Here is a 19275-nt window from a genome sequence, read left to right as displayed (position 1 = left end):
CTTATTTAGTTAATCACTCTGGATATAATATTTAAGATTTGGCAACAATGCGTAGATATGATTCTGCAGTTTTATGTTTGACTGTCTCAATTAAAAACCCTGGACTATAATTTGCTTGTTTTCTGGCCACTACACCAGCTGAACCGGGAATGACTATTAAATACATTATTTTGGATTGGCAAAGCTTACAAACAAGCTTGTAGGATGCCAATGCGTCAGGAGCAAGTTAAAGAGAAGCGGGGACAGTGTGAAGAATGGCTTCAGTTGCACTTAAGAGCAAACAACTGAGGATGTATCTGTTTCTCCATACTGTATATATAATATCAGTGGCAGACAAGAGTGCATGCACACACACACAAAAACACAGAGGGATTCAGAGTGTCCTGTATCTTTTAAGCACACTGTGCAAACAGGTCTTAGCTTATCAGTGAAGAGAATCAGACACCTGCTGCTGTCTGGTGCAGTCCACATCCACTCTCCCAAAACTATCCTTCACAACCACAAACAAAAAAGACTGACTCAGAAGCAACTATGACACAACAGATCATGGTCAAGCAAGCAAGAAACAGGTGCTGGAAATTTGTAGGGTGCACCAATTACACTTAACACACAGTCGATTTTAAAATGTCTGTTCTTTGAGACAAAACTATTACCAGCCAGCATGAGATACAGTACAATAATACTGAATACTGTTGCTGAATGATTTAATTACAACTGCACCCTTATCATTGTAATACCTCTGAAGCACACAGTTCTCAATTTCACTACAATCACTACTTCACATCACAATCTTTGTTTTCAACATCAAAGCCTTAATATAATCTGAGAATTAAGTTTTAAGATGTCTCAAGATCTGTGTGACAAAAATTCAGCAGGACTTTTATGAAACAGAACAATGTTTCACATTCAAATATTATATCACGAAACTATGAAAGAAGCTAACTGGCTATAGCTCTCAAACAAAACTCTCAAATAAAGAAAAGCAAACACTAGGAATTACTCAATGAAAGATGGTTTACAGCCACTTCAAAAGACCTGTGGTATAAATCCTAAATCTTCCTTGCTCTGTGATTTTGCAAAGCAGTATGTCTGAGTGACATCAGGCTGTGCATTTTCGGCCTCTTGCAGATGGCACAGTGTAATTTCACACCCATTACCTCCTCTCCACAATGTATAGCACAATCACATGACAGTAAAATCCTCTCAAACCAACTCCTCTGGGAACTTTTAGAAGCTGTTAGTGGCCTGGCCATTATGGGAATTCTCAGAAGAGTTCACAAGAGCTATTTCAGCAGCGTCCAAATTACTGTGTTAAATGGAGTATTAGGCTCCGAGAATATGATTAACCAATTGTAATTGCTTTGCTTCTGTGACTTCAAAACAGGCAGTCAATTCAAGATTCAGATTTTTATTCTGTTGCTGTGTTTCTAGCTCTTCTTCTTTATAAAGTAATCATGTAAAGAAAAGGGCAAGGCAGCATTGCAAGAAAGTAGTCTCATAAAATAAACATAATATGCATTCTCTGTCCAGAGAAAACCACATACCAAATGAGGTGGTGTTGAGCAAAGTGAGAGACAGCACCTGTGCTTTCAAAAGCCGTCATTTCTTCCTGCATCGGTGCACTTGCTCCCCCAGTTTGCCTCTCTGCTATCCAGTGTGTTACAATACAGCAGGAACACACAAATGAGTCCCTACACAAGCATGTTGTACAGTAGATTAGCCATGTACAACAGTGCTCTCTACAAGCACAAATCATGTTCGTAATCACAGTACACTGACTCCACCAGTCACCAGGGAATATCTGTTGAGGCAAATGAGACTCCTGATTTCCAATACAAACACATGCGCACACACACAGGCAACAACACAGATAGCTACCATGTGCATGATATCATAAATATTAAAGCGTTGGTTTTGCATTTTCTTGGCATTTTCCTCCTCAGCGATATATCAAAAGGCCTGATAGGAGCTGCCATGTACATCTTGATACTGCCTGTGATGTGTTTGCCTTGGGAGGCCAGTTTTCATATCTGAACACATGCAGGACACAAAGACGTGAGAGGAAGTTCAACCCCCAGTGGAGTTGAAGGTGGAAGATGAGTGGAGGAATAGGGAGAGGCGAACAGCGAGAGAGGTGATGCAGGTGGGACTGAAGGAGCTAGGAAAAAGGAAATCCCCAGTAACAAATGACAAACTATGAAGTACTGTATCTGTTACATCATCAGCAAATGATATATTTTTGGGGTAAAGACACATAATCTCTGACTCAAAGCAGATCTCTTGAGATGATCACATGTTCTAATAAATGTGGCGTTTCAAATGCAAACATTTGCCTCTGGAAGGGTGCGGGCCATGGCCTGCATATCTTTCACAAAAGGCCTTTTCTCTGCGGGCAAGCTCCACTCTAAGTTCCCCTGCCTGTTGTGACAATGCCCACGGGGGGAGAGAGCAGATGTCCGTTGCCAGCAGCACATCTGCATACAGCCTCAATCCCCACCCCTTCACTGGCCAGACAATGGAGCCGCCCTCCTCCTCCTCCTCCTCCACTTGAAGCTTTCCTCCACTGGAGCCTCCAAATGCAGTAAAAAAAAAAGAAGAAAGAAATAAGAGGGAGAGTGGAGAGAGTTGCCTTTTGAGAACCAATGCCCACTCTGCCTGTGTCAAAACTGTGAAATGGAAGGATTATCCTCCTGTTTCCAAATGTGCAGGTGCTCATATGGATGCCTGATTGGGTCACTAATTAAGCACTCATTAATTAGTAGGCTACAGATCACAAGCAAAGTTCAAACTGGATTTGTGTGGTTATACACATGCTAACAAAGAAATGTTGCAACTGCACAAAAACACACTTGTACCAAACTTTTGATCAAACTCTTTAAGTGCATGTCAATATTCTTTAGGATTTCAAATGTATTTTTAAAAAGGAGCCCATCAATATTTACAGAAAATCACTTATAACTGATCTTAATTGGATCTTTAATATGCCCCCCATTACCTTATTACTGTCCAGCTCATTAGGATCTTATTAAAGCCTATTCCCACATCACTATGAAGTGGAGTATCGGCTAATGTCTACTCCCACCCTCCCTTGTCCCTCCTTGCTGATGGCGCAGGGACACATGGACAGCGACGCGAGTATGGCTTTCAAAACTATACCCCGGTGGAACACACACTGAAATATTTTATACCACCTTTGCAATAATCTTGAATCCTACCTCCACTGGATGTTTACTGAGAGTTCAAACGTCGGCTTTGGGGGCTCCAGAAATAGCATCGCAGACTACGCATTTCAAATTCGCTTGTTATCTCGGATTTAGATAATGATCCACCTTTAGATGACATAAAAACTTAATCCTGAACGCAACGGGACAATCTCCGGCGCTGGGAAACGCTGCCTGGTGTCGGTTTTTACGGGGGGAAGTAGCCTCGGCTCTCGGCGTGCCTGGTTATCCTGCTGTTTACTTATACGGATCATAAACACTCCTATTCTTTTCCTCCTGCCAGAATTGAGAGGTGTGTATCAGTTTGCTTTTCCTTTTTTTCTCTCGCTTTTTGAGTGAGGCGGAGCCTTTGCCCACTTCTCCCTCACACACACACACACGCACACGCGGGTCCGCGCGTGCACACAGCACCGAGGAGAGACACTTGCAGGTGATGGAGATGGGAGAGTGGGAATTATCTAGAAAGGCGATTTGTGATTGTGATATTTGTCCTTTTAGGCTCGATTGTTTTTTTATTGTAAAGGATAGATTAAGATTTTAAGTCTATCTTAATGCAATACTCACATACCTATATGTAATTACACTAAACGTTATCAGTTCCTGTAATCAGAGCCTATCTACTGAGGTCATGTAGTTATTTTTTTGTTATCTGGCAGCTTTAGGGACCAGCTATTCCTAAATCCATTTTTGTGTAGACTTCTTAAAGTTCTTATTAACTAACTTCTATTGATTCACTAAACTGAGGTTGCACCATTAACATTTGAGTCATTATTTAGCTAGTTATTAAGACTTTACTGTTGTGTAAATCGGTTGCTACAAACATATTAAGCACCCTCCAATCAAAAGCAAACAACTGGGCTACCTAAGCTAACATTAACAGAAGGTTACTCCAGGATCACAAGCTGTAACATGCCTTCCTAATTTTGGGCGCCAAACAATAGATTAAACTTAATTCTCAATACTTTGTAAATGTAGGTATGACTTTTTATTTATATTCTGTCTGCATACATGGAGAAATATGTTCAACAGGGAAATGTTGATAGCTAGAATTACGCTAGCTAAGTTAACCTAAAAGACGCTATTTGGTAGTATTCTAATTTGAGGTATATCATGTTGTTTTTGTGGAATGTAATTTAAAAACTAAATGTATTAAACAGAATTTTGATCAAGTATTTTTTACTCTTCAATGTAAACTGGTCATAGCTTAGCAAGCTAACATTAGTTTACGTAACAAAAGAGTTTCACCTCGGGGATCAATAAAGTATTTCTGATTCTGATTCTGAAAGTCAGTTGGTTCAGTTAAACACCTTGATAGGTGCAAATATTTAGCAACAGCTAATCTCTACGTAAAAACTAGCTAGCGTTTGTGTGGTGAAATCCATTTTAATTGTGTGTAAATCAATTTTCACTTAAAAACATGTGTTTTAACTAGCTAGGAGGCTATAGAGAGCTGAAGTTATGACGTCACTACCAGGCTAGCCTCTGTTCCACTAGCTTTTCTAACCTAATGTAATCTCTCATTCAGCATTTCTTTCATTGATCTTTCTGAAAAAAATGATCTGTGTTTCTGGGGTTTACTTTCCATAATCTACGACAAATCAGCATCCACTACAGCACTCACCATTAGAAAACGAAACCTTTGTGGTTTTTAACAAAGTTTAACAATTAATTTGTGTACAAATTAATGTACCTACGTCATCGTAACTTGGTTTCGTCTATATCCACAAAAAATAACCAAAGCTCTCTTCTAAAGTCGTTTTCCCAACTTTTTAGCTGTAATCTCTGCTGTCTAAAAACTTTTACAGCGTTCACTCCTCTCTGTCCTGCTGTTATCACAGACATGTTTGAGCTAACCACGGCACAGTCATGTATTGCATTTGTACAGTACCAAAAATAGGGCTCCCCTGAAATCCACCGTGTATTTCGAACACTGAGCTGGTGTAACTATCTCCAGGGGGAATTTACACTCTACATTTGTAAGTTATGCATCCTGGGTATTTTACAGGCTGATTCCAGTATTTGCAGACTCAATCTATTTAAATTTGACTACCTTAAGGGCAATAATTAAATTAATAAATGGTTGAATGAATGATGGATTTAGTCTTTTTTTTTCCTAGCAGTGTTGGTCCAGATTTTCTGAGGGGGGTATGGTTGTGTTCAGGGGGACTTGAGAGTCGACCTCTGTATGTCTAAAACATACGGCCCTGGCTGTAATTATTCCTGTTGTACAGACAGACAGATAGATAGATAGATAGATAGATAGATAGATAGATAGATAGATAGATAGATAGATAGATAGATAGATAGATAGATAGATTCAGCGCTCAACTGCATGTTTACTCAGTTCATTCCTCTTCATGCCACAGGTGCAGATAGCAACAACTGCAGCTGTGCCTTGATGTCATGCTTAAAACATGCAATCTATATCCTCCCTTTTTTTAGTTCCAGTCTCAGCAGCAGAATGATTGTGGACCCTCCATTCATTCACACAGTAGTGCCGGCCATATAACACGGCACAGATGGCAGAGAGCATCTTTGGATTTCCCAGTCACTTCAGTCTCTACATACTTTTCCAGCACTTCCAGCAAATCGTAGTCTTTGAATGGAGCTTTCCACAAAGACAAAGAAAATCACTGTGAGCAATAGATTAATCATTTACATACCTTCTATTCTGTATCTTATCACTTCTGCACCATGTACCCTGTGTGTGCGGTCCCAGGCCTGAGGGCTCTTGGCCCTGTCCTGAGTGCATCTTTCCCTGTGGTCATTTTGTCCTCAGCACTACTAACTACTGGGCATGAACCCAAACACTCCAAAGACCAACACCAGCCAACAGGGGACACCAATTGAAGCATATGTTTTGCAATTGCAGCAGAGGGGATGTATGACAAGAGGAGGAAGAGACAGAGGAAACTGTTTGAATCACTGTTGTGAGGTTCTATCTGTGAGTCAAAATTTAGTTTAATTAGATGAAGGCATCCCTTTTCCCAAATAAAGCAAATTCACCTAAACTGCTACCAAACCAATATGTCAAAATCTAATGATGAAAGCCCAAGTCAATGATGCAGTATATTTAAATTGACATGTATGATGAAGTATGTAATCCATTAGCCAAATGTGGCAGAATTCCCCTCTTGTTGTCATTTTGAATATATGAGTTGTTTCAAAATCTGCTTTAATGTTACAGATTTAATCCTGCAAAGGCTGTGTTTGCTAATTATAAGTTTATCTTCTGTTGTGTTTACGAAAGGTCACTTATTAAAGCACCTTACTGTGCTTTATTTGTCTCTGCACATTTTAAATAGCAATCATGTTAAATGACTTACACTATGTTCCCCTTTTTTTATTAAACTCCAGCCACTAGCATAAGAATCTGGTTATACTAAATCAATACAGTCCTGGAAATTATTAAAATGGTTACCACATTAGGGTTTGATAACATGATTTGCTTTTGTTTATACAATAGTTGTTAAAGGACAGTCAACACACACACCTTTAATCTGTTCACTGTACAGTGGGTATTTGAGAGGATCAGTAGTGTGCGACTGCATATTTCTGCAGAGACATTATTTCTTCCCTCAATTCCTCCTGGCAGAGATCTGAGTGTTTGACCTTTTTAAAATGCAAAGCGATTCTTCTACTCCAGAGAGTGAACGGGAGGCTCATGATTGTGCCACTAAATTTGAGGGACTTAATGCAGTAACTCACAGAGAGGGAGAGCTGTTCTGCACCTGCTGATGTCGAGACTTGGTTACGGGGATACAATAACATCTCCAAGGGTTATGTTAATCTTTAAAGACAGGTTATTCTTATGCTGCTCCACTCTTTACCTCATTTCAATGAATATTTCACTGCAACCTTGAATCAGTCTCTCATGCTTAAATCACGTTATTGCATAGCATTTCCTTTTACTTGGTCCTGTATGCATACTATCACACTTTGCTTCACAGTCTCTAATATCAAAATAAACTGCCTTTAATTTTTATTCATTCAGTCCAACCATTCATCCATCTTTTATTCCATCAAATAATCCATTACTATTCAAAATAACCTTGTATATATCACTTTGGATAACCCAGCTACCTCTGTAGTGACCTCATTTATGATTTTAGATTAACATTTCACATGTTTCCTCTTTGAGAAAGGGAAGTGCAGCTAATTAAACTTCAACATCACTACCAGAGCACTTATAATTATCAGTAGCTAAAAAGTGGAGATCATGTTAAATTGAGAATTAAACAATTTATGACACACGCTTCAAATGGGGTATTGGACTGAGCAGCTCATGGGAGTATAATTTACATTTGATAATAATTTCAGATTATTAAGAGTGTGCCACTGTACTGTATGTACCTCCTCCACTAAATGTGCATACAGTGCAGCAGCAGAATGGCTTTTAACATTGGTTTTGAGATGACATAATATGATTCAAACAAAGCCACACAATACCACCCTGACTGCACTCACATCTAATTATATTCCACCATATTAAGACCTCTGACACATTCATAGCAACCTTTACAATACATTCATTGGCTTATATTTATGCCTCCGAATGCAAATGAAGCAGATTTGAAGTGTGGAAACAATTAATTAGACTTGTTGTGAGGTCTCTAGATGTTTTTGCTTCCTCCTAAAGCAGGAAATAGAACACTGTGAATGTTTATGTGAGATGTTCACTCAGTTTTCAAGGCTGACTACATAAACTGTAGACACAGTATGTAATGGAGCTGAAAGCAGGAAGTTATACAGTCACATCTGAAAACAACAGCAGTCTCTATATTGTGAGCACAGAAAATACCAGCTGAAGGAAGCAGAATTTAAGCTAAATTGTCTGAAGTGTCAGTTTGTTTCAGTTGCACTTGTCTCTTCCAATTACAGGACCATGTTAAATGTGACTAACTTCACTTGTTGACATATTTTTCATCAGTTTCCTGAAATAACAACCTCCTTTTGGTCAAGTATGAGAGACAGTGTAAAGAAGCAGATTCTGTGGGGTGTGTGGTCCAGCAACTGATGTGTAAATCGGAATAGATTTATCCATTTTACCTAATGAGATCTAAATGCTGTGATGCTGAGGTTATGAATGAGCAGACTACATGAAACTAAGAGGTGGAGCTTCTTAAGTAGTGATGAAATACTTGGTAATATTGTACAAATGTGGCAAGCCAAACCGAGCCACTCTTGGGCTAAGAAGTGTGTTTCTGAGCGGAGGATAATAGTGTCTATTCTTGTCATCTCAAGGTTGCCTCTGCATTGTTGCCCCTTACTCTAAATATAACAACACGAGCAGGAATCCAAAAGACTGTTTAAGCTTGAAAAACATGGCATTTAGCAAATATCTCATTTCAAATGCTAAAGACATGGGGCATAAATGAAACCAATCAATCTTTTTTAATCTTATTTAGCACAATTTGCTGATTTTCTTCTATAAACTATGAATGTTAAAATTCATCCATCCTTGTTTAAACTATTTTCTTGTTCTCTCTGGGGTGGGATACTTGAACAGGCTGCTGCTTGTAGGTCTTTGTTTACAACCAGCCTAATGTAATTATACTCACCACCTACACACAAATTAGCATGCAAACTGTGTCGGAGGTCTGAAAAATACAGGGAGGAATGTGATTTAGTGCAAGGATAAGTCTGATCTTTTGAGGGAGTGTTTCTGCGGCGCTGCTCGATGCCATGATGCCAGGCCGGCAGCTGCAACACGGGAAGCAGGCCTCAGCAGGACTGCAGCTAACAAGTACTCCATTTAAACACACATGTACAGTGCAAAGACACACAAATACACACCCGTAGAGCTTCATAGCTGAGCTTTAGCAGGGGAGCTCTTATCTCCACTGAACAAACTCCTTGAGTGATGGGAATGTTCTCAGGATGTTATCTCGTCCTCTGTGGAAATGAGATAGCCAGCCACCTTTATCACTACCCTCAGACTCTGGAGGGCCCCTGACCATTACTGGAACAAGGACCACTAGGCTGCCAGGGGACACTAACCACTAACTGGCTGCCTGGGAAAAGAGACTGCCAGGGAATTGTAGGTACTGCAAGTGGAATAACTGACAGAAGATTGAAAGGAGTCTTAAGGTTAGGTAGTCAAGCCAAGGGAGTCAACTCTGTCCTGAACGCTGTTTTACAGTTGTTATTGCAAAGGAGTGTTTGAACAAGATGAAATGTTAAACATAAAGAAAAGTCATACTGTGAGCTGACACCTTATTAGGAAGGATATAAGAAAAAATCTAAAGACATCAGGGAAGACAGACACTAGTTATAATTGGCAAAAAAATCTTTGAGATATGTGATTTAACTGCAGCATCTCCATGGCAACTTCCTTTTCAAGTCACATCTTTAATGAATAGGTAATGGTCAAAATGCAAAATGCACAACGTCAGAACAGATGCCAAAACTGACACGAGAAAAAAATGGTAGATTTTGTTTGACAAAAAGTGATTTAGCTGTGCATACAACAGAGTATGTCAAAACAGCACAGCAGCCTTTTTGAAAAAAAAAAATAAAATAAAAATCCCACTATGTACCAGGGAAACACAAATCCTCCTTCTGCTGCTGTCATTTTGACTGTCTGGCAAATCCACCTCTTGTTTTCAAAGCATTTTTTTCTCTAACAGGTGCAAAACCTCTCAACTCAACACATCAAAGAGACACATGCACCTGCGAATAAATCACAGCAAATGGTAAGAATCCAGACTAGGGCCTCCTAACACCAAAGAGGTAGGATTCAAAGTGTCTGATTTAATATTCATGAAGTGCAAGGCTTTGGTGGTTGAATGCTTGTTTACTGAGATGTGTCTTTTGTCCTTGGGAGAAGGTTTGATACTGCACCAAGTAACTGTATTTACATATACTTGTGGTTTTGCCTCTAACGTTACATGATATAACACGCATATCTTGCCTAACATGGCACATATAGTACACACAACCACATACTGACTAATGATTGACACACTATTTCAGTGCGCTCTCCTAGGAGTTCTCACTCCCCTGTGAAGTATTAAAAGCCTTACTGCTATTCTGACAGAGCTAATGAGAGTTTCTGATTATGAAGTGTTGGTGGCATCCGTGCGGAGGAGTTGTTCAAGTTGTGGCAAGTCCAAAGTGTAGTCTGTAAACTGACAACCAGTCAAGACCAGACAGAACCAACTGTCAAACACAAGACACAGGTGTTTTTCATTAATAAACACTTATTTCCCTCTCGTCAACACCACTGCACCTCTTTCAAGTGTTTTAGATTAATTTAGGTATGATCTGACCACCAAAAATGTTTTGCCGCTATATACAGTGGTCTTCTGTTTCAGTGACATGGCAAATAAAATAGAGCTGGTAACCTTTTTTTCATTTGTGCACCTGTCTTCTTCCTGTTTTATCAAAGGTATGGTCATTACAAACCCCTCGCCCTGCAGCTTGGTGTCAGTCGTGCACCTGCAGGCAACAATGTGTGAGATAATCTCAAAGTGAAATCACAAAGGGTGGCAGTTCCAGATGGATGTCTCACAGCTTTCTTGTCTCGCTATATGGAAACTATGAGATGTCACCTTTTAAAAGTGAAACAAACTCCTACAAGGTCGGTGTTGTAGGTGGATCATCTAATTACTATGGCTGAAAGAAAGCTTGTGAGAGAAACCCATTTCCCCAGTGGGTACTTAAAGAAAGCAAGCAGCAGCTGGTCAGAACGTACTCTGGAGAAAACATCAGCTACTGGATAGAGAGGTTGGGGATACTCTTCTCTTAAGTGCTTTTCTCTGAGCAGTGTTCTCTGTCATTCGCTCCCACGCTCTCTCCTCTCTTGTATGGACGGCACACACAGATCCATCCCTTTCAACCCTAGGGGTGAAACAAACCCATGCATTATGACTCAAATCAAGCTTAAATTATTTCACATGCTCTAATTTAATGCCTTCATGTTGATATGCATTGAATAAAAATAGCTGGATTCTTTTTCTAATTATTTCCCCCCACATTTTATCCAGATGCACAATACACAGGGGTTTTTGGTTATTACATTTCTCACACAACTTGGCTGTTGAACAACTCAGTGGATCATCAGGGCAACTGATAACTCATGCAGACCTGCTGCCCTCTGCTGGCGAAACTGTGAACTACCAACAGTCTTCACAGGACTCCAAGTCAATTTTTATTTATATAGCCCAATATCACAAATTTGTCTCAAGGGGCTCCGCCAGTGGCCCCTGATATAAATGAAATCCTGACTTTCCTCACCTAAGAAAAGTCCCACGTAGGTGAATCCCTGTAAAAAAAAAACTATACTAAATTATACTTCATGTTAGTATACTAAATGTGCTTCCACATGCACTCATGATTAATGTACTAAATGTGCTATTTGTGATGTACTAAAATTGTGCTTAATCTACTATAAATATAATTATAAAATTTAACATATACTTGACTACATTAAAGTGCACTTGACCACGCTATTTTAAGACACAATTCAAAAGTGAAGGTGTTAATATGTCATGGGGAGCACTACTGCATATGTGAAAAAAGTTGGCTCCAGAAGTCTGATAAAATACCTCAAGTGACATAACATGAGGCAGCGTTGGTTGGGTCTGAAGACTACAAGTTTCAAAATGAAAACAATCTGGGGGTGTGGCATTAGAAAGAGGTGAGTTTACCAGATCTATGTAGCCTGCTCATCATCTCTGCTGGATGCTAGCAGTTCCAGGCTGCATTAGCCGCTGCTAGCATAGCACACCCGAATCTCCGACCGAGCTGACGGTGGTCGAGCATTATGGGTAAGGTAGACAAGGAAGAAGAATGTGTGGAATAAAAAAATATGATATCTCTGGTTTTTCTGCGATTCTGATACTTCTGAAAAATTGTCCATCGTGAGTCTGACAGTGCTATAGAAGTGCAATGCTAAATTGGTGCAGTACTCTTCAAGTAGTAATTAAGTGTATTCAAGTAACCTTTTTTGTACTAATATTAGACTAAAAATGTACTTTGTGTATATTGAAATTCAGGACAACTATTTATATAAATTTAATATACTAGAAATATTATTTAATATACTTTAAAGGGGCACTCCAAAGATTTGACACATGAAGTTTAGTTTACGCATCATGAGGAGTACTATTCAACCTGTAAAAACAGTTGTATAATGTTTTTTATAAAGATGATAATCAGATTGGGTTTAAGGCTTCAAATTTTTAACAGAAGCCTGTGTAACGAATTTGGAGTTTGAAAAACATGGGCATTTACCAGACAGGTAGGGTCTAACAAAATAAACACTGTTGAGTTGCATTATGGGAAATGTAGGATCAAGTGTTTTTGGAGCTTGACCCACATTAGTGACAAAAAAATCTCAGCCTCTGCTGCTTCATTTTTGACCATTCTTTTTTAATCTGGCTTTTGTGAGTCCCCCAAATTTTATAAAAGTGTCAAATCACCGGAGTGCCACTTTAACGATGTTAATAACATACCTGAAAGAGTAATTTGACTATACTTAAGTTAAATTTCAAGTACATATGGAGAATGTGTGTAAAAGTATATTTAAATCCAATTAAATACAACTTAATGATGTCTCATTGTAGCACTGTCAAGTGCACTTAAATGTAGTCAAGTATATGATAAGATGCACTAATTATATATTGTTGGTACTTTAAGTAGATTGTTAACAGTCCACTTTCCAGTCTACTTAGGGTTGTTAAAGAACTTGTTTGTAAAGTTCCCTATTTTCCCTGTCTGGAATACAGCTCTCAAAATACTCAAAACAAGAGAAAATGCTATCTGAAGTTTTTAAATCAGTTATTTATTTGACAGCTGCGCCCTCCAGAAACCTCACCGGACCCTCTCTATGCTATGCCCTCTCAATGATGAACGATCTAGTGCCTTAAATGTAGGAGTATCTCAGGGCTTGGAAGGTGCAGAGTAGTTGGTAGCTGCCAGCACTTGCAGGGTCTCTGAGAGGTCAGAATCGTGTCGTCCGAACCACATGAATGGCTCCCCTGCCTGTGCCAAAGCTGCCTCTGCAGACTTCTGCTTGTGGTTGCGGGGGAACCGTCTGGTGCTGGTTGGAACATTAACAGCCTGCTTCACCATAAAGTCAGTCTGGTAGACCTTGATGCTCCCCCCAGTCTTTTCAGTGCTGCTGTCAGCTCCATCGTGGCACAGGCAGAAGTGGGAGTTGTGCTGTCTGTGATCATCAAGACACTTTCTGCGTCCCACACCCTGAAATATACCAACATGATATGGTTAAGGAAAAGATATGGTTTCCTTTTAAGGTGGCAATGGATCTGAACATTTCATAATGCCCTGAATTTCTCTTCATACTCACATGAGTGAAGACAGAGATGTTGTCTTTGAAGGCATGCTTGTTGTCATGGTCTGAGAATGGATACTGTCTGGATTCCTGTAAAGAAACTCATGAAGAAACATATTGGGAAGACAGTATATAGTCTAATACAACTGAATACAATGGAATGGGATAAAATGAGGAGGCTGTTTCTTTCTTTGCAGAAATGCTTTGATAGAAAGTGTAATGAAATCTTTCAAAGCCCTGGGCCATTACTATACTGTGGAAAAAAAGAACAATCACACCAAACATTATCTACTGCACATACACACCTGCTGAGTTTTCCATTTAGGATAGCGCTCGAAGTACAAAGCCTGAGGCAATGATGGTTTAACCTGAGTCAGCATGATCCCAGTGCTTGTACAAGTCTCACGATTCCTTGTCTCATTTCCTGGTAAAACTGGATGAGCAAACTGAGAAGAAAATGAAAGAAAAGCTAAGATTTAAATGTTATGATTTGTAATGATTTGATTATGTGATGAAATTCAGAATTTCTTACCCATTTGCCATCATTGCTCATTGAAGAATATCGCTTTCCACCTTTTACCATTTTAATACAGTTTCAGATGTCCACCGAGTGGTTTCACCACTGCACCACACACAGACTGTCCAACTTAACAACTAATGCAAACACTGGTGACCATGGAAACATGCAGCAAAAAACCTGAAATGTGATCTCAATTTGCCATGGAGATGTGGAACTGGAATTCTGACAGGAAAAGAAAAAAAAAATTTGTGACTGTAATATTAAATTACAGCAAATTAAGTATTTAAATGTACAATGTGGGATTTTCCTGCAGTTCAGCAACTGGGGACAAACTTGCAGCCAAAATGCAATTTAACTGATTTGCTCTGCCAGCGTGGTCAAGTGTTTGAGAATTAACATCTTTGTTTTCAATCAGGAAAGGTTTTTCTCATGGATGATAAAGTGACAGAGAGGCAATTCAGTTAAAAACAAACACAATTAGTATATAAGTGAGTTTAATTTTTTTAACACTTTATATAGAAAAACAACAATACATACTTCTATACAATAACATCTGGGATAGAGTTTGGTTTTTCCATTTTAATAAGAAATGTTAATTATTCAGAAGTCATTTTAAAATGTCTTAAAAATTAAGCTTTAAAGGTGCAAGGTTATTCAATTCTTTTCAAATACACTTTTTGACCTAGGAAGTAAAAATGATTCACATGATTTTCTTTGCAAATAAAGACATTTTAAAGTTGAAATAGTCACTAATACCAAGCCCTGACTGTACAACAACACCAGCTCCTGCAATTTAAATGATGTGAAGGATTTTTTAAATTCTTTAGTAAAGGGTGTCAATCAGGATAAAGTCCAGATGTGATAAGTTAACTGGAGTGTAAACAACATTTCATGGGAATAGGGTGACTTTAGTTAAAGCAGCAAACGTAAAAATAGGCACTCTAACAACATCCAAATTAAACAATACATGTAGAGAATATGGTGCATCTTGAAATCAAGGTAAATTTAAATTAATTTGTTATCCATTTGTCATAACACTTCTAGCTGCAAGGGGGGCGCTCCATGGTCATCGTTCTGGCGTCATGTATAGGCCATTAGTTTTTCTACTACAAGCACTGGGGAAATGAACAGAGAGGTAATCCTTGTGCTGAGAACTGTCGTCTCCAGGATCCCTTGGGACTATTAGACTTTTGACACATCTGAGACATGGTTGTGGTTTGAGTGTGTCAGGTGTATCTCTGTTGTATTATTGATCCCTGAGGACACAATAAGCATGAAAAAAAAACTGTTGAATTAGACACAGCTGAAGAGGTTAGCATCCATTCCTTCTATACAATATTAATTTGAGGGTCCTGACAAGGGAGCACAGAGAGGGTTTTTAGAAATACTGAGGGTCCCCCCCTCCTTTTAATGATTTGACTTTTGCATATTTTATTTATACAGTCAACTTTTCTATTATAGTTTCTCCACATTTTAGAACAGTTTCAAAGCCTTATCCAAACTAATAGGAATAAAAATATGTCCTTTATCGAGTTGGGTATCAAACATCAATACTTTTATTTATTTATTTATTTTAATTCTGACCGCTAATGGGTCTGTAGCAACGAGTATCAAAAATTAGTATTCAATACTTGGTCAGATTCTTAGACATATTTACTTATTATTTGATTCACTAGTTCCTGATTTAAATGTGCAAAGTTTTCTAACTATTGAGTAAGTTTTTTTTATTTATTTTACACTGATGAATTGATTGTATTTTGATAAATGGAAAGAAAAAGGGTACAAACATGTTCATATTCCTCAAAGTAAGGTATCGTGTAGGCACCCATATCGTCACCCAGCTCTAGTTCTTTCTTTCTTTATTGGCCTAAAAATAGTCAAATTTAATTACATCAAGTCTAAACATACTGGAATCAGCCTGTAAAATACCCACCATGTCGAAGTATTTAATTGTAGAATGTACCCTCTGTACCCAGGTAAACCCCCCAAATTCTAAGAAAAGACACCATGGACATGACATCAGTGTGACACGGCATCATAGGTAGCTAAAAGGCCTGTTCCTGACAATCAAGTTGAAGCACACAAGATGCATAAAAATGGCTTCCTTCTCACGTAACAAGGTTTTATAGTCTGCGTCCACATCCAGTACCAATATAAATCTCACGATTAAGTGAAAGCATTTTGCGGCCTAATCGCATCATCATCGTGATTTCTATGAGACTACAGAACCAGAGAACCCTTCAGGTAGTTGGACCTGTCAGTTGGGGTTGAGGACAACATAACCTCGGTACTGTATATGAGGCACTTGATGTCTTTGAGCTGACTTCTGATATTGTTCTCTACAGGCCCACTGAGTTTGATGACAACTAAATGGGCCTTCGTCAGTGCTATTAGTGCTTCGTTAATCATGATAACCATTCACCATTAAAAAACCCTTTTTTTCCTCATCAACTACACCTTCTTAACTAAGAGGGTCATAAGGATGGTCTTGATGAAGGCTATTGGTGCCTACCAGGATCCGTGTGGGCAGCACTGGAGTAAAGTAATGGTTTTAAATTAAGAGGCAGCCGTTTGTTTGCACCTACTGCATTATGCATTCATGTTTTGAAGAGAACACTGATTCTTACTCTGAATGAGTGATGGAGACGTTTCTATTGTACTACTCCATCAGCTCGTCACTTTGGGAACACGCTCTTTTCCCATTTCCCTATGGAGGTGCTTCTTCAGCTGTTTGGCCAAACGTTGCCACCTGGTGAAAAGCAGCAATCATTATGTTATCATTCAAATTGAGTAAAGTAAAAGCTTACTCATACAGAGATCACACATTCACTTCTCTTACTTTTCCTGTGTGTCGTTGTACTTATTCAACCTGTCTGCCTCCTCCCTCTTCTCCTCCATCCATCGTTGTAAGAGTTCTTCTTTCTCTCTCCAAGCCTGTGCCAACGCTTCCTTTAGTCCTTTCTGCTCCTCGCGCAGGGCTGCCAACTCTTTGGATTGACACTCTGTGGTGAACTCAAATTCGGAAAAGGTCGCCTTCAGGGTGTTACTCCCTTTAGCCAGAGTAAGAGCCTCTTGACGGTAGTGGGACACACTGAAACAGCCAAGTGATGAAATGGTACATTTATTATACCTTTGATCACTTTGTGGTATTGTTACATCAAAGTTCATCCACCAATACTGAAGAACACCAAATGGGTTAAGCTGGATTTATGTTTCTTCATCACAGTGTTTCAGTCGCCCCACCACTGCAAGGCTAGATGGGTGTGCATACTTTATCAAGTCACATTGTTCCTTCATTATATGCTCAAAGTAACCATATTAACATTCTTATATTTACTTTGTAACATACATGCCGATTATGGGAAGGGTTTCTTTGAAAATAACTTTGCTAGATCACAAAATATACTGTACATTCGGCATTTCTTCAACTTACTCCATGTTTACTTGGTGAATATAATGTGAGGGACTGTACGAAAATTATTGGGTTGGGGAGGGAGAGTGAATCTTATATTTCATTTAAATAAAAAGCAAGGCCATCCCTTGTGTTATTAATATTTTCTTTGGACCCACTCTCTGACTGTACCCTAATATCTTAGGGTGAGGGTAAATTATGGCAATACCCTATGGCAAACATAAGAAAATTGTACACCCAATGTTCATTTGTCTTTTAGGACTATATTCAGTTTTGTGAAGAGGAAGGAAGGAGTATACTCTAATGGCTATACAGTAGCTGTCTGCTGAAAACTTGAAATTACCGTGACTGCCAGTATTGCAGTTCAGCCTCTTTCAGATACAGGACGGTGGTCAGGTCGGAGACAGTCTGAGACAGCTGGGGAGACAAGAAGCAAAGGATGAATTGATTCAGTGGTGGATAATGGGGGGATCTCACAAGTTCAAAGGGCCCCACCTGCACACACCAATCAATCTTTCCCTGCTGTAACCTAGCAATGATAATTGTAAGAGGTTAAAGGCACCTAAAGCTATCTATTAATGTATTTTATGATATATATCAGATGTATGCCTGATGTTTATAACATATTTGTGCAAACTGCTGCTGTTAAATGATAATGATTAAATAGGTAAATGATAGCTGAAACGTCTTTCCTGATGCTATGGTGTTTCTCATTGGATCATTTAACCCACCTTTTCTGCCAGGTGTTCACTCTCTCTCAGTTGGAGTTGAAGGAGTCTGGTGTTTTTCCCAACTTCAACCCCATCTCGTTCTAAACTGAAAAATAAAAGCCAGTGTACAGATTCAAAACATAAAAAGTCAAGCTTTGATCATCCAGATCAACAGAAAGGCCAAATGTGGGGTTAAGTGAAATTCTACATTTCTTACCTCTTAGACTGAACATCATCCAAAATGTGTTTGCGAATTTCAAAACGTTCCTCCAGCTGAGACACTAAAAAGAAAACAGGCAGATGTCCTTAGGCTAAGACAGTGAGAACATAATCATTGCAACGACTGAGAAAGGAAAATCTTAATCTTACAGCTTGTGAAAACGCCAACGTATGGTAGTTTCTCAGTTTGGTCTCTCTGTTGCAGTCGAGCGCGCACGTGATTCTTCCAGCTTCCCATTGTAATAAACACTAACTTGTATACACTAAATGCCCGAAAGCGGGTTTGCTACGTTTTCAGCTCCCACTTGATTTTGACGTGGTCGAAGACGAAATGTTTGTTAAAACGTTGCCATCAGCACAGGAATGAACTGCCTGCAGCCAAGTTTCACAGCTCCTCCCTGTTCAGTCAGACAGATGCTTGACATTCCCCTGCTGGGTATAACCTCTGACCGTGATCCGATCCTCTGCCTGTATGATTTAGGCTATAATATAATATAATAAAATATAATATGTGGTGGAAAGTTACTAAAATACAATACTAATACTAAAATACTAGTACTAAAATACAGTAATTAAGCACAATTTTAAGGTACTTGCACTTACTTCTTTCCATTATATACTTCTTCATACTTCAACTTCATTTTCACTTTCAGAGGGAAATATTTTGTACTTTTGAAAGCTGTAGGTAGGTACTACTTACTTTGTAGCTTAAAATGTTATCAAATCTTAATACGATTTGTATGTATACATGGTCTACAACTACAACTACAAACAAATAAACAAACAAACTAAACTTTCTAAAGAGGAACTCTCGGCCACTTAATGAATATTTTTACTTTTGATTCTTTACTTTGTGCTGCTAATTCTTCCCAAGAGAACTTGTTTTTAAGTAAAAC

General features: G+C 38.9%; 3 protein-coding genes across 5 annotated transcripts in view; all 3 read right to left on the bottom strand.

Moving 5' to 3' along the window:
- Window positions 1–3557, bottom strand: part of ctbp2a (C-terminal binding protein 2a) — a 68656-nt gene extending 65099 nt beyond the window's left edge. The window contains exon 1 of the mRNA XM_044214646.1: window positions 3216–3557. The gene's annotated coding sequence lies outside the window, so the exon portion shown is untranslated. The remainder of the gene's footprint in view (window positions 1–3215) is intronic.
- A 9430-nt stretch (window positions 3558–12987) lies between these two features.
- On the bottom strand, window positions 12988–14211 carry tex36 (testis expressed 36). The gene is made up of 4 exons (XM_044214641.1): window positions 14051–14211; window positions 13824–13964; window positions 13534–13608; window positions 12988–13427 (listed from the first exon to the last, which is right to left on the bottom strand). The coding sequence occupies exons 1-4, from the start codon at window positions 14099–14101 to the stop codon at window positions 13107–13109; spliced, it is 588 nt and encodes a 195-aa protein (XP_044070576.1). The 5' UTR covers window positions 14102–14211; the 3' UTR covers window positions 12988–13106.
- si:ch1073-143l10.2 (uncharacterized protein LOC565165 homolog) lies at window positions 14138–18828 on the bottom strand. 3 transcript variants are annotated; one of them, XM_044214640.1, is made up of 7 exons: window positions 18530–18828; window positions 18378–18441; window positions 18182–18266; window positions 17794–17867; window positions 16878–17129; window positions 16666–16787; window positions 14138–14260 (listed from the first exon to the last, which is right to left on the bottom strand). In XM_044214640.1, exons 1-6 carry the CDS (start codon window positions 18615–18617, stop codon window positions 16706–16708), a joined length of 645 nt encoding a protein of 214 aa, XP_044070575.1. In that variant the 5' UTR covers window positions 18618–18828; the 3' UTR covers window positions 14138–14260; window positions 16666–16705. The 3 variants fall into 3 exon arrangements, with proteins under 3 accessions (XP_044070575.1, XP_044070573.1, XP_044070574.1); XM_044214638.1 differs by lacking the exon at window positions 14138–14260 and adding an exon at window positions 15269–15294 and having other exon boundaries at window positions 18530–18826; XM_044214639.1 differs by lacking the exon at window positions 14138–14260 and having other exon boundaries at window positions 15269–16787.
- Window positions 18829–19275: the final 447 nt, after the last annotated feature.

This window comes from Siniperca chuatsi, linkage group LG11 (assembly GCF_020085105.1).
Source record: "Siniperca chuatsi isolate FFG_IHB_CAS linkage group LG11, ASM2008510v1, whole genome shotgun sequence".
In the NCBI taxonomy this organism is placed as follows: domain Eukaryota; kingdom Metazoa; phylum Chordata; class Actinopteri; order Centrarchiformes; family Sinipercidae; genus Siniperca; species Siniperca chuatsi.
Note: the sequence above shows the minus strand (reverse complement) of the source record. Positions and strands in the feature narration are given on the sequence as shown.

Bases quoted from the DNA above. Each gene is read 5' to 3' on its own strand.
- tex36 (XM_044214641.1), bottom strand. From the start codon at position 14,101: ATGGTAAAAGGTGGAAAGCGATATTCTTCAATGAGCAATGATGGCAAA. The intron at 13,965-14,050 runs GTAAGAAATTCT...TTTTCTTCTCAG, and splicing joins TGAGCAATGATGGCAAATGG to TTTGCTCATCCAGTTTTACC. The intron at 13,428-13,533 runs GTGAGTATGAAG...GGTATATTTCAG, and splicing joins ACATCTCTGTCTTCACTCAT to GGTGTGGGACGCAGAAAGTG.
- si:ch1073-143l10.2 (XM_044214640.1), bottom strand. From the start codon at position 18,617: ATGGGAAGCTGGAAGAATCACGTGCGCGCTCGACTGCAACAGAGAGAC. The intron at 18,442-18,529 runs GTAAGATTAAGA...TTTTCTTTTTAG, and splicing joins CGTTGGCGTTTTCACAAGCT to TGTCTCAGCTGGAGGAACGT. The intron at 17,130-17,793 runs GTAATTTCAAGT...TGGCTGTTTCAG, and splicing joins CTGCAATACTGGCAGTCACG to TGTGTCCCACTACCGTCAAG.